At 38.3% G+C, this 14,997-nt stretch overlaps 1 protein-coding gene across 1 annotated transcript; it reads right to left on the reverse strand.

Moving 5' to 3' along the window:
* Positions 1 to 3,848: 3,848 nt before the first annotated feature.
* On the reverse strand, positions 3,849 to 12,025 carry CAV2 (caveolin 2). The gene is made up of 3 exons (XM_047763569.1): positions 11,391 to 12,025; positions 10,867 to 11,054; positions 3,849 to 6,110 (listed from the first exon to the last, which is right to left on the reverse strand). Exons 1-3 carry the CDS (start codon positions 11,538 to 11,540, stop codon positions 5,960 to 5,962), a joined length of 489 nt encoding a protein of 162 aa, XP_047619525.1. The 5' UTR covers positions 11,541 to 12,025; the 3' UTR covers positions 3,849 to 5,959.
* Between the last annotated feature and the right edge of the window lie 2,972 nt (positions 12,026 to 14,997).

Here is a 14,997-nt window from a genome sequence, read left to right on the forward strand (position 1 = left end):
AACAGAACCTACATCATAGAATTATTGTGTAGATTAAATAAATGCCCAGAAGGTAATAAATGTTCAACAAATGGAAATGTTATTATTTGTATTGTAGATCAGAATTCTCACACTGTTATAATGCATGAAGGATTCCAAATAGTTTCCTTCTCAGTAAAAGAAATGTGTTATCCTTGCCACCTGCCTCCCTGGGAAATGGTGTTTATCCTTGCAGCTTTCCAAATGAGTCCTTGTTTCACTGTCCCAGTTAGCTGAGCCAGCAGTTGGCTAGAACTGATGTGCCATTCAACTAGAGAGGCAGGTCCTGCCTCCTGCCCTTCTCTCCCCTTGTGTTACTGGCAGGTACTCATGACAAGCTACTCAGACGCAGGGGGAGAGAAGAGTGCTCCAAGGATGACCTGTAGCTCCTATCTCTTCCTGATCCATTTATGTCTGGGAGAAATATTTGCCCTTGGTTACGTGCTGTTTCCCACTCTGAGTCATGGCTTTTCCTTTCTCTCGTCATTCTCCACTCCTACCTTTTCCTATAATGACAAAACGACTTCTCCAGCTGTTCAGCCAAGCTGAATGACCTAACACTTCTGCGTGCAGGCAGATAGGTGTCTGTCCTATTTTTGGATAATTGTTAAAGTGGTGTCCTGATGTCTCTGACTGCTGCATGGTCATTTTTCTTTACCACAAATACACTGCAACAGTCAACACACAGCGAGGTAAAGTGGAAGAGAGACAGATGATCAAAAGTTGTAGTACAGTTTTCATTTTAACTTTTCTCTTCTGCCATTATCTTTAGGGCACAGGGTTCTAGGGGTGCCCTCAAGCCCCTTCCAGGGTCCTTTTCATTCCATGAGACATGAGGAACTTTCCTTTATGGTCTTAGCTGACTTCAATTCCTTCTATCCTGTTCGGTTTTCATTGCTCCCCTTCACTAGGAGTTTGAGCAGAGGTGTCCAAAAGCAAAACTGTGAAGGGTCAAGATTGTATTATTGGAGCCTCTCGTTTTTCCTTTTCTGACTTGAATTTCTCTTTGGTGGCATGTCTTTTAATCAGTGTAGGATGCTCTTACATGGTGCTTGGCTCAAGGCTCTCATTTTCAGGTCCTTTACATGGTTTTCAATATCCCCTTCTCAGATAATCCATTTACATTGAAGTAATTGATGCCTGCTAATAGATTGAAATGTTACCCCCCCCCCCCCCCGGCTGACAGGTATTCTTTTACTTAGACAGGCATCAAGGTGTAAGGTTCCAGTGGTGGCAGTTCAGATATAGTCCAAAGAAGGAAGCTGAGGAGTGGGTACAAAAATGATTTAAAAATACAACATGGTACCTTCTTTTGCTCATTTGGCTACTTTGGGGTGAACAATGGAAAAGAAATTGGGATGATTATATATGGAAGCCCAAATTATTTTTATTCCTAAAAAATGTAACCTAAGTATCTGGTATATCCTTATCCTTTGTTACATCCTCTTTCAATACTTTCTCTGTCCTTCCTACACATGTATATAGCTGGAAGGAAGGAAATATACCAAATCCTGATTTATAATAAATTGTATTAATGGTGGTAATTTTTCATTGCAGCACTGCCTACCATTTTTTTAAATCTTAAAGTAATATGTAGCCTTGTAAATATCCTGTGTGCTTTTATTATCTTAAGTAAACATTCAAAAATGACAAAGTTGTAAGCTAAAGAAACTGAGCCATTATTTATATGATTTCTCCCCTATGCTACTTGTCCTGGATTCAAATGAGACAATGTATGGGACAGTGTTTTCTAAAATATAAAACTGTTAAAAACAATGTTTTAGTGCTGTAACTTTCAAAATGGGAAATAAGAGAGTAAAAGACATAGCAACACTCTAAAATGCCAGAGAGAATGTTTCTAAACCACTTTCTAAGTACTAGCATTTATTATCCCCCAAAATGTGAAAATAAATTTCAGATAAAAAATTGAGAGTAAAGATAGGCATTACTCCCAAAGGATGAAATACACCTCATGTAATTTATATACATTTTAGTTTTTCCAACCTAATAATTCATGAATGAGGAAATGATAGGAAAATCTTATGATAATCAACACTTTTCAAACCCTCTTTACAAATTAAGAAAATTATGGCATCAAAATATGATTCCCATTTCAGTTCTATAACCATCTCAAATTTTCTTCACTTGTTTATTTATGTAGTCATTCATTCAGAAAATACTGATTGACCTCACTCAGAGCTGGGCACCATTTCAGAATCCCAGGAAAACTAACCAGCAGTCCAATAGGGTTAGTCAACAGGGTTAGTTTTACCAGGTGGTAAGTGATAATAGAGGTGTGTGTAAGATTTTATATAAAGACATAGAAGAGGCACTTTAATGTGGAGGAGTTTTGGAAACAGAAGGGGTTAGAAAGGCCATGAGAGGAAGAGTGATGCTGCCATGGGTCAGGAGAGGGCTGGGTGCTTAAGTGAGGGCTGCAGAAAGGAGTTGCTGAAGATAGTAATGGATTGATAGTGAGGGCCTTAAGAACATTGCTCAAGAGCTTGAATTTTATTCTAAGGGGAATCACATATAATTGATAGTTTAATCAGGGGAATGACATAGACGTCTCGATGAAATCTTTTTTTTTTTTTTTAAGGGGAAGATGGACTGGAAAAGGTCATTTTGAAGCTGAGAGTGAGGCTACTTAGGAGGCTATGGAAGCTAGGCAGGCAAAGATGAAGATGGCAATGATTATGGTGGTTTAGCAGTGATTTTGGTAGAAAAAAATCTCAAATAAAATAAATAATTAAATACTAATTAATTTAAAATCTAGAATAACATATTTTTTGGGGGAAATTGTCACAATAAAAAAGAATTGTTATAAATCTAGGAATCTCTGTCATGAAGAATCAAAACCACAGAGTTTCATAATCAACTGAGGTGTGAAAAGTAAATGTATTAATTCCTATATTTATAGGACATCAGCCCTTTAATTGATAGACAAGTCATAATTTTAAAAAAATTCCTGGACTGAACATTAAGCTTGGTTTATATGTACACAGCCAAGTTTTCATTTCTGTAGAGGTCACCAAAAACAATTAGATGGGAAGCTCCTGAGAGATCCTTTAGTACAGTCCTGTCATTAAAGATAAGAGAACTGAGACCTTGAGATTAAACCAGTTATAGGAGTGATACACCTCAGTAATGGGAGTGCTGAGACTGGAATCCAGGTGCCTGATTTGGAGGGCAGGACTCTTTTCACTAAATTCCAGTAGCTTCCCAAGAAAGACATTTAAATAAATTCATGGGATATAGATAGCTGTTGAAAAGAGGGATTTTTAAGCTCTTCAAAACTTTAAAGAGCATTTTAAAAAGCCAAACACATGTTTTATTATCAGAGATTGGCCATTTTTCCAGATTAACTCATAACAAGAAAAATCTGTGCCAATATCAGCAACTACTCTTCACATACTAACTTTCCAAAAATAATTTTGGACTCTGGTCTGGCTTCATGGTACTGGTATCCAAGTACATGTGATTTGTATTGTTTTACTTTTTACTTTTTTATTTAAGAAATTGAAAACAGAAATATGAGTTTATTTAGAATTAGCAAGCAACTTTACTTCATAAAGAATATGAAGTATGGTGGATTTCTGAACAAGCTGTTCTATCCTATTCATCAAGTGATAGATAAGTTTATAGGATATCTCTTTAAGTGCTGGGAAAACAAAAAAATTAAATTACCAATCTCAATTTTTCACAAATACATTTCCGAATAAGCAATATCTCATGTATTTTAATCCATTATCAGTCTTTAACAAGGAAAATTTAGTAGTGAAAAGGTTCTTTACTGATTAGTTTGATATGTAATAAAATCAATAAACATATTTTGAGTTTTTAGAAAGTTTATTATGGATACTGGGAAAGTCCCATCATCACCAACCTCTTTCCCACCCACCCACAAATATAAGAACCAACATATTTGCACATAAAATCTGGATCCACTTGGTACAAAATTTCAGTCTCTGAAATGAAATAGTTAATAACAAATCCCAATAAAAATGTATTTTGAAAATGATCAATTTTATTCAGAAATCAGGAAATCATATATTCCACTTGTTAAAAGTCAGTAGGTTTTGTTATATGACTGTGTGTATATATTTTGGCTTTAAAACTTGCCAATAACTATTTGAAAATATAGAAGCTCATGATTTATTTAAATAGATATTTTATTAATCAAATACTTTTGCCCAATCAACATATCTAAATATTTTTTAAAAACAGCTTAAATACAAAGTATAACTATAAAGTTGTGAGACTGATTGACCTTTAAAAAAAACAGAATAACATCTATATAGTCAAATTAGTAGTAATGCTTCAAGTTAATGATCCTGAGAGTGTTTTCTAAGGATGTTACAATGGCCTAAGGCAGTTTTGTAAAGTCTTTTTTTTTGTAGCTACCTTTGAGAGTGTATGAGTTTTATGATTTAATCATTCATTTGCTCTGGTCCTCAATAGTATTCCAGTTCAATCATCCTTAATATTTACCAGTCTTGGAAATTTGGGAATAATAAAATTAATCTTCATTGAATAAGGAGCTGTCACCTATGAAGCTATTCAAAGGAACATTAATCCGAGTTCTTATAGTAATTCCGAAATTTGAGCATTTACACATTTTTAAGATGTGTAAATTATAGTAACCACCTACATCACAGAGATCTTTTGTACATGCCTATCATTTTAGAATAGGGTTTTAAAACAAAAGTGACTCATAAATATGAATTAGGACTGTATAGTTCAAAAATGATAAGAATAATTTTATACAGTGTAACAAAATTCATATCCAATAAGATCTTGTAGTTTGTAGCAGTTAGTTTTTAATTTATATATATGTAGCTCAGAAGCATGGACCCAAGAAGCTGACAACTTGTCTGAAAGCCTCTATGTGAATCACTATCATTGAAATCATACTTAAGTGTCAGAAATAGCCTTTATTGTAAAATGTTATTGAATAGCACCAATATTACTTGAAGGTAGTGAAAAATCAATAGGAGTGCAGAATACAGGTTTAATTTCTAACTACAAGACAGAAAGCATCTCCTAGATGAAATATCAATTAAGATTACATCCAGATAAACATTAGTCATAAAACATTTCAGGATTTTGCTTGGAAAAGTTAGAAAAGCCTTATATAGCTCTCTTTTACATTCTATTACCAAAGAAGATGCATATGCTTATGTAATCAAGACAGTGCAATCTCATCAATGAAGTTCCTTGTGGAATATACATTTACTTCTTCTATATATTAGCTCAACAAAATAACAAATATAATAAAAGTGCTTTAAAGCAATCTGATTAGAGCAACATTTACAATAAGTACAAAATATACAGTAAGTTGAAACATCTTGTTAAATATGCCTATAGATTAACAATACCTGACTTAAAGGAACATATTTTCATGAATCTGTTTTTCACATTATTATATTTGATAGACCCTATCATCACTGTATGCTTTTGTTAGTATAATTTCTAGGATCTTCGTATTATCTTATCTCTAAGTATCCCCGTGACTTCACCTGCAAAGGCAATTTAAAAAGTATTACCTCCAGAGTAAAAAAATAAGAAATTCCATATTTTCATAAGCAGTTGTGTACAAAACTCTTGTAGTGTTTGAGAGAACTGTCCCTTGATCATTATAGATTCATCATTAGAAAATGTATACCTTTGTACTAAAGCAAAGACTATCTGCCTTTAAAATTATGTGTTGCCAATCTACTGTATTATTATGGTTATAAAGTTAGATATGAAATCCTTGGCTTTTAATTAGAAAAGTATTATTTGAAAAGATCTGCCAATAAATATTTCTACATGTGGTTTTCCATGTTAATAGCTTTCTGAATTTGAACGGTTGGGTAATGAATAGAACAGTAAAGCCTTCATGTTATAACAACAAAGAAGTATTACAGTATCCAAATCTTCAGACCTGGGGTCCAAGTATTCAGTCATGGCTCAGTTGCAGGCTAACAGAAGAGAAGCTGCGTCCTGCGCTTGTACACAAGGGGGCAATGACAACGTCTGTCACACTCTTCCAAATTGTCTGCACTGAAGGCAGGACCATTAGGCAGGTCTTTACAAAAGGAATTATAATCCTAGAATGGACGAAGAGAAATGTGTAAGGATTGTCACTGTTACCAAATAAAGCCACTTATACCTTGCCTAGGCACGGAAAGGTATAACAATAGCCCAATTCACCTAAACTGGGTTGAGCATTTGAAACAAATTAACAGTGACCCACATAGTGATAAAATGCACAGAAAATATGTGGCTTAAAAAAAGAAACAAGCACGTACATGATAAATACCAATAGTCTTTCTACTGGTAGTAGGTAATCTTAAAATAGTAATGCAAAAAGCAAAAACAAAAACAAAAAAACCACACCCCAAATCATAATTGATTTCTGCCCCTAAACATTAACCTGCCTGTCTTCCTATTTCTCTGAGGTTCAACTTCCTGGTAGCTTTTCCTGTTTTGTTATTCCACCCCCATCCCCACCCCCTACCAGGCTGGGTTGGATACTTCTTTTGTGTGTGTGTGCTTCTAAAGTACTGAAACAAAGTTATTAATCCTCAAATGTACCAAAAGATATCATAAATAGATATTTATATTTCTGTCTTTCCTATTAAAATGTAAGCTTTTAAAGTGAGGACATCCTTGACCCTTAGTAAATATTTCAGCTGAGTGAATTTAGTATTGTCTTGTACTTTATATTATTAATTTTTCATAGTAATTACACACACTGAAAAGGGTTGTGTGGTATAGCTAAAAGAGCTCTGCAATTATGTCAGAAGTCTTAGACAAGAAAAACTAGAGTATCTAGAATTTATTTTTCCTGTATGCCTTTTCTTAAGATAACTACATATTTTCATATTCCTCAGGCTGGTTAATTTTTTCTCTAATCCTCTGAATAATGTTCTTTGTCACAGTAGTGCTTTTTAGGCACAAACATATTTGTAAACTCTCAGGCATTGCTGGAGGACTTCAGTAGAATTTTTATTACTACTTGGGTGGGCACAAAGAAGTAAGGTTAATTTTCTTAGTTTGTTATTAAAATGTGACTTGGATAAAAGGCTGTTGTATTTAGCCCAAAGCAAAGAGAAGATTAGGCATTTGTCTGATTGAGATATTTTTAGAATATGGAATTATTCATATTGACGGTCTACACAGATTATATTTATATTGTGTTTTGTTTCAAGACTTGAAGCCATTTTTTAAAAAATTAATTAATAGGTGTTTCAGAGCTAAATAGTTGAACACAAACCTGAATGATAGCAACTTTTGACTACTTATCCCATTATGTTTCTCCTTTGATGTTGGCCTTGGGCAATTCACTATGAATTAAAGTAAGAACAGGAAATCTTACAGACCAGCTATCAGGAATAACACTATGAATCCCTGACATGTCCATGTTGTACTACCACTATAATGAATAATAAATAGTACTATTTTGAAAACAGAATATATAATGAAAACAATTATGACAAAATAACCTCAAATTGACATACTATAAGACTTAAGTTAGACTGGAAAGCTCTCTATCTACTTTACTCAGAATATAATGCACTTTCCATTCTTCCTTAGGCTAAGAAATTTTCTATCCCCATAACTCCTTAGATCTCCACATCCTAAGAGGGAATTAAAATTAAGCACAAGACAAAAGTAGATTTTCCAGTTCAACAAAGTGCAGTTGCCCACATTTGGGACTCAGTTCATTGGATGTGGTGGACTCGTCTTAATTTTATTTTTTCAAGTTGTTCTCTCACTTTGTTTACATGGATGATACTGGTGCCCTGGCGTGGAGTCTAACCAGTTGTTGGCCAATTCATTCTTCCTTCCTTCCTGGCCATACCTGTGGCATATGGAAGTTCCCCGGCTAGGGGTCGAATCAGAGCCGCAGCTGCCGGCCTACGCCACAGCCATGGCAACACCAGATCCTTAACCCACTGAGCAAGGACAGGGATCAAACCCGCATCCTCATGGATACTAGTTGGGTTCTTAATCCTCTGAGCCACAGTGGGAGCTCCCTGTTCTGACTTTGGATCAGAGGATCCAATGATCTTTTGAACAATCTTAAGTTGTGTTCTCAACATCTCAAACAGTTTCTTTTCTGAAACTCCTGGCAATTTGGAGTGACCTAAAACTTGTCGAGGCTCAGTGTGACCAACCAAATATTTCTTTTTTTTTTTAGGGCCTCACTTGTGGCATATGGAGGTTCCCAGGCTAGGAGTCGAATGGGAACTACAGCTGCCGGCCTATGCCACAGCCACAGCAACATGGGATCCGAGCCGCATCTGCAACCTACACCACAACTCATGGCAATGCCTAATCCTTAACCCACTGAGCGAGGCCAGAGATTGAACCCACAACATGGTTCCTAGTTGGATTTGTTTCTGCTGCACCACGATGGGAACTCCATATTTCTTAAATAAATCTTATAATTACAAAGATTATATACTCACCCATTGGATAATAAGTCCATTAGAACTGAGACTTTTGTTAAGCTTTGTATTAACTATGGTGTCATGCAGATTGCCTTGTTATAGCAATTTGCTGAATTAAAAAAGTCTTCTGGGAAATGAGATTGATATTACTGCATTTTCATTAGCTGGGCCATCCATTTGCATTGTATCCCAGCAAAAATAGAAGGTAGAGTGGCTCAATCCACATTTCTTTGGTATGAGCCACTTATTGCCAAGTGGCAGATACCTCAGTCTGACTATGGTATGGACTCAAATTAATTCACTGGTCCCTAATAACCTGCACTTCTAGCCCGGGATCCAATATTATTAGACTGAGTTCTGAGTGTTTTCTTATTGCTATTATTTGTTTAAAGAATCAAAAATCAGATTCATTGTGACTATGCAGTATGGTTTAAAGATCTTATTATTGCATATTTTTATAGCCTTGATCACCAGCCTCTTGGTGAAAAATAACCCTCACCCCCTACCAAACAAAAAGGAGGGGAACGAAAGAAAAAAAGTAAATAAAAGCAAAAACACCAAGAAAACAATAACAACCCCTCCCCACCAAACTCAAATGGGTTTGCTCTTCTATAAGGTCTCTCCTTCATCTGGTCTCATCCTATCAATGGAATGTAATCCATTCATGAAAACCTGCTTTATCAAGGTATAAACTAACTTTTAAACATTTTTGTTTGAAAATACTTCCCTATTTGCTATCACAACTGCCTGATGGCAAATGTATGACAGTTAAATATTAATGCCTCACATGAATGTAATCTGAAAAACAAGATGACGTTAAATAATGCATTTTCTGTGGCTGAAAAAGAAGTGGTTGATGATTCACCACTGGAAGCACTGCAGAAAAAAACATCTCCTGTCCTCAGGAGAGCCAGGTGAAGCGAAGCATCATTTGGTTAATTGTAGTTTTAGTTATATCTCTCCACCATTTAGTAAATGAAAACCTTTTTGTTGTCAATTATTCCACAAGTGTTTTAGGAATGCCTATCTTTGTTAACTATAAATATGGCACTCTATATTTCCAATTAGCTTCATAACCAGCATTTCAAAGTATGCTATGCCTTCACTCAGTTTTTCACATTTTCAAAAGTGGAAAAATGGGCACTGAGGTTAGATGGTTAGTTTTATTTAATCAGGAATCCAAAATTTTGTGTGCTGACTTGGGAATCTTTTAAAAACATCTATGTGCTACTGTCAAAATATAAGCTAACTATACATCTGGCCTTTGTGGATCTGCTCATGTATAGAGGCAAAGATTTTCATTCCTCTAACAGTCTTTGGCAGTTTCAATATAGTTTAGTTGTTTACAGTTTTTAGTGTTCAAATTAATTTGATGTTTGTTGTTTATCCTTTACTTATTGAGTGAATTTTAATTTATTCTTTAAAAGCCTTTTTAGACTAATTTCTCTCTACAAAGCCTTCCCTGTGCTTCCCTCCTCCACAGATTTAACTGGGTTTCCCTCAGCATTCACCTCTGTACCCAGCCAGCTGCCCTAATGTGCTGTGAGTAAGCTGAGGCTGATCTTGCATCTTATTCATTCTGGCCCCAATGCCCAGCACAAACTAAGCACTCAATAAATTTTCTTGGTTGAACTATCTAGCTAGCCTACTAAAGAAATTTATTCAGATGGTAGAGGGAATGGAGAACAATTTTGTAACTTCTCACAATTAACACAGCACATATTAGGGTGTGGTGATGCATCTGGAGTTATAAATTTCTCCAGGACTGCATTAAAAGACAAGCTTGGCAATTGTCATACTGGGGGTGATCTGCATGTTAGTCCTTTCATTATCCTGCAGTTCGAGTTTTCATTCATTTGTGCTGGGAGGGCCTTTCACCTTACATCTCCTCTGATCTCATCCTTGCCATTTGTCAATAGCAAGATTGGAGCAGCCCCTCCATAACACTGCTTAACCAGGTCTGACATCCTGCTCCATTGATAGTGTCACTGGCATTCTGCTCAGAGATCACTTTTGTTTCACCCCCAAGCACAGACGGTGACTGAATAAAAGGTAATGAAAGAAATAAGAGCCCTACCCAGGACTACAGGCACAAGTTAAAACAAGAGAGAGCAATGGATGGCCCAGGAAATATGGGCTCCAGCTCTCTACCTCCACAGTCAGCTTGGTCTTGCCACTTAAAGGAAAATAGCACCAGGGGACAAAGGGACATTCCTTCTACTGTTTAAACTTCTAATGCAACCTTAACCTGCAATTCTAAAGAAAGTGCATTGCCTTTCAAGGCCTTCCAATTCCTGTGACTACATTAGGAGATGATGCCTTTTGCCTGCAAGCAGGCCTGGGGCAGGTGGCAAAGAAGATTCCTACATTTCAGAAACCCCTTCCACCCCAGTGTGCCTCTTCTCACCAGATGTGCAGACAGCTGAGTGTGGCAAAGAGAATTCCCGCAGCGAAGGCCAAGGGGATAGCCAGGAACACCGTTAGGAACTTGTAGATCACGTATTTGCTGATTTCAAAGAGGGCATGGCTGCATATCCACACTTTGTCAAAGGAGTGTGTAGACACCGGCTCTGCTATCACATCCTCGAATCCCACCTATGGAGACAAGACTCAGGGATCCTGAACTGTTACCCAACCTGCTGCCCCAGGAACCAGGAGAGCTCAGAGTGTGAGAAGAAAGAAAGAACGACTTGGCTGGGGTGCCCCACCTCTTCTAGGGTCACAGTGGGCGCACAGGAATTTGGCTAAAAATTCCTGGCTACGCAGGCGGCCCTGGAGCTGGTGGATCCGGGTCCTGGACCCTGGAGGGCTGACTCAGTGGAGAGGGTGGGAGTTGGGGTTGGGGCAGGGTAGAAGGGGACCCCCACTTCCAGGCCATGTCGGGACTTGAGCCAACCTCAGGACCAGGGTAGGGCCCACCCCGGGCTTCACCTTGAGATTCGAGTTCAGCCGGTGGGGATCTCGGTCGGTGCCCGGGTCCACGAACTTCTTGGGGTCGGCGTAATCGACGCCGCTGTGGCGGCTGTAGGAGTCGTCGTCCATGAAGAGCTGGACATCTGCCTTCTCAGTCTCCAGCCCCATCGCGGCGCTGGGTGCGCTGCGGCTGGTGCGGAGAGGCTCCCGGCCCGCGCGGCTTGGCTTCCCCTTCCCGACGCGCCCGGCCCCGCCCCGCCTCGCCTAGCCCGGCGCGGCCGGGGCGGCGGCCGCTTCCCGCTGCCGGCCCCTGCTCCTGAGGCTGGCGCGACACGAGTCCCGCCCCGCGGCCGGGCCAAGGGGCGGGGGCCGAACACAGCCGGCTAGGTGGCTCCAGCCTCGCGCGCCCTCCCCGGGCCCTCCCCGGCCCTGTCCCAGTCCCGCCTCGGGCCAGGAGAGGGATGAGGGAGGATGTCCCAACCAGGCAGATTCCCGGCCCTGCCCAGGTGGGTGAAGTGTGTCTAAGGGAAGAGGACACACGTTCTGCTTACAGAGACGCCGATAGGCTTCCTGAGTCACGCTACACGACACCCAGAACTGGATGCCTAAGAGCGGGCAGTTTGATGCAGGGATGATGGACATACTGTAGGAAAGCAGCACGGTGATTAAGAGCATGGCGTATACAGCACGACGATCTGTCTTCACTTGCAGGCTCTACCGATTTCCTTTTGTGCTCTAGAGCAAGGTACTGAACCTCTCGGAACAGGTAACCCCTTATAAAAATGGGAGCAGTGGTGCCTGCTTCATATAGCTGTTGCGTGAAAATTAAATGTTTATCCAAGTAAAACTCTTACGTGGTCTCTACACACAGTATACTTCCAAATAACACTGTTACTGCTGCACTGTTACTGCTGTGAGATAAGGAACCATATAACACATCTGATAGCCAGGCGACCCTGCAAGCACATCAGCTATTCAGCTATCCCAGTGCCCAAAGAGTATGAGTCCACTGGAGGCACCATGTGGATATGGAATTGGGTATGTGAATATCCTGCCCCTAGGGTTTGTACCTTCAGATCATGAGGGGAGGTCTTATTTATTTATTTTTTCTCTTTCTAAATTATAACTTACTTTTTCCTTTAAATCAGATCCTGTTGAAAGATTTCAGGTATCTCTAAGATGCAATCAGATCTTCAGCTACCTTGTAGGAACTATGTAGACAACCCCCTATCATAGAACCCACTGCAGTAGATGAGCCAACTTGTGGACTGTTCATACAAAAACTTTCAGCAGGGAGGAGCTTGCGTGTTCATAAATGGTTTAAGGTCTGGTGGACTTATACATGGGGGAGGAAAAGGACTTAGTGAAAATTTGCTAGAAGCAAAATAATGGGTCTTAGACCTGAGAGAGTGCAGCTTGCTCAGAGCCTATGATGTAGTAGGCATCCAGTAGGTATTGCTGAATACAATGCATTTGAAACTCACTGCACATATCAAACCCTCTTGTGTGAACTGGATTTGAAGGATTATTTCTGAAAGAAAAAGACTATTTTGGAAACAACAAAAATGCAAAAAAAAAAAAAAGCAGGATTTGAATTGGCAAAATATTTTGGAGCCAAAAATCAATATTCTAAAACTTAAAAGTTTACCTACTGTTACTGCTGCTTATGGATCGCAGTGTTGTAACACTGTAGGGCTTTATATGGTTATCTCTCAGGCTTACTGTGTCCCATTTCTCCCAGAGCTGGTTCTGCTTGCCCATTTCCTTATTTCTTAGTTTTCTTTCTCAATTTTATTTGTCTTCAGTTAAGTCCAAAGCAATAGCTTAGACATTCTGCTTACTGCTTTTTCTATATTTCTCCACCTCCCCCATTTACAAAGCAGGCTTGACTTTGAGAGCTTGGATTTTTCTAGTTGTTGGCCACAACTGTTTATCAAAGAAAATAGAAGACACTAATCCTTCAGGAAATCCATAATATCAATTACCAGGAAATGGAAAGGAAGAGAGTGTTTACAGCTAAATAATATTTTATACAAATTTATTTTCTTCAGACTTAAAATTGCAGATTTCAAGATATTTCATTCAAAGAAGGTCATTCTCATAGTACTAGAGTGGGCTTAAGCAGTGTTTGAACATGCTGGCATCAGGCCTTCTTTCCTTATCTTTCTTTGTCTGCTGGTCACATTTACACTTCCAGTGGGATTAGTAAGACATTTGCTATAGTTATCCCAAGTAATTGAATTTTTTCTTTCAGGCAGCAGGGATAGGAGGCCAAAAGGAAGTTTTTAATGGGATCACTTATAGAGTCGTAAAGTGATAGGTAGCCATGAAAACAAGTGTCTCTAACTTAAATCTAGACTTACCTAGTTTTGTGGTATTCAACATGGAGCACGGTTCATTTGTTCATTCATTTACACGTTTTTATTGAGCACCTCCCCCATGGGTTGGGTCTGTTATTTTGATAAAATTCTTAGCCACTTCACCATTTTGTTACATAAGATTTGTGAGAGGATCTTTAAAAATGATTTTGCTTATCCTATTAGTAAATGCTTTGAAAATGTTAATTACTGTTCTCAAGGAGTTTAAACCAGAGTAATAACCACAGCAAATAATATTGTGTCTCCTCTAACTGGGAGATCTACCAGGAAAGAGAGAAAAGAGGATGTGGGTGGAGCTATTTAGACAGAGCACACTCTAGCATCTCTCAGATCACAGGATTACTCTCCAATGAGCTCTCTTTAATTTTTAAAGAATTGCCTGGTAACCTAGGGAGATAAAAATTTCATAATAAATCCCATACCAGTACAATTGTTTTCTATTATTATAGAAGACTTAACAAGAGGGCGATGATTACTAATATATTTGAAGAATAACAACTTGGTAGTAGATTAGCATTTGTAAATAGGATAGTTTATAACTGTTTTGTTCTTCACCTTTCTCAACATAGTGTCTAAGAAAGAAGATTGTTTTTTTTTTTTTTTGGTTCCTTGAAAATTGTATGTGAATGCTTTCATGAGTAAGAATATCTATTTTCTCCTTCAGTTTTTTATTTTTTCCAAATCACAAATGTGTCTCCCCTCCCCCCCCATATAGCTTACATACAGCTGTAGGCAGGGTCTGTTCAAATGACCTTTGAGCAAATTGGTTATTAATGAAAATAATGACTTCCTGATTTCACCGTTATGGTTTAATAACATTTAAAGCATTTGAATTAGGGCAGGGTTTTTCAAACTTGACACTATTCACATCTTAGACCAGGTTATTATTTGTTGTGGGGACTGTCCTGTGCCTTGATGTTTAGCGGCATCTCTGGCCTCTAACCACTAGATGCCAATAGTACCCCCAGTGATGACAACCAGAAATATTTCCAGACATTGCCAAGTGCCCCCTGGGGGCCAAAATCACCTTTCCCTCCTTTCTTGGGCTGAGAACCATTGGTTAGGATATTGCTGAAATTGTTCTTCATGTGAATGGGAAAAATTAAGCTCTAGCTGTCCAAACCCAAGCTTAAATCTCAGAATTGTAATACCAATTTGTCAAAAACTCCGGGGACTTAAAAAAATTAAATATAAGGATATTTGTTTGCCCTGTAAAATTTTCAGAACTCATTAGCATTGATTAAATT

Source organism: Phacochoerus africanus, chromosome 16, assembly GCF_016906955.1.
Source record: "Phacochoerus africanus isolate WHEZ1 chromosome 16, ROS_Pafr_v1, whole genome shotgun sequence".
In the NCBI taxonomy this organism is placed as follows: Eukaryota; Metazoa; Chordata; class Mammalia; order Artiodactyla; family Suidae; genus Phacochoerus; species Phacochoerus africanus.

Excerpts from the sequence above, each read along its gene's own strand:
- CAV2 (XM_047763569.1), bottom strand. The coding sequence starts at position 11,540 with ATGGGGCTGGAGACTGAGAAGGCAGATGTCCAGCTCTTCATGGACGAC. Across the intron at positions 11,055-11,390 it reads GGCTGAACTCGAATCTCAAG|GTGGGATTCGAGGATGTGAT; the intron begins GTGAAGCCCGGG and ends TTGTCTCCATAG. Across the intron at positions 6,111-10,866 it reads CTCAGCTGTCTGCACATCTG|GATTATAATTCCTTTTGTAA; the intron begins GTGAGAAGAGGC and ends CGTCCATTCTAG.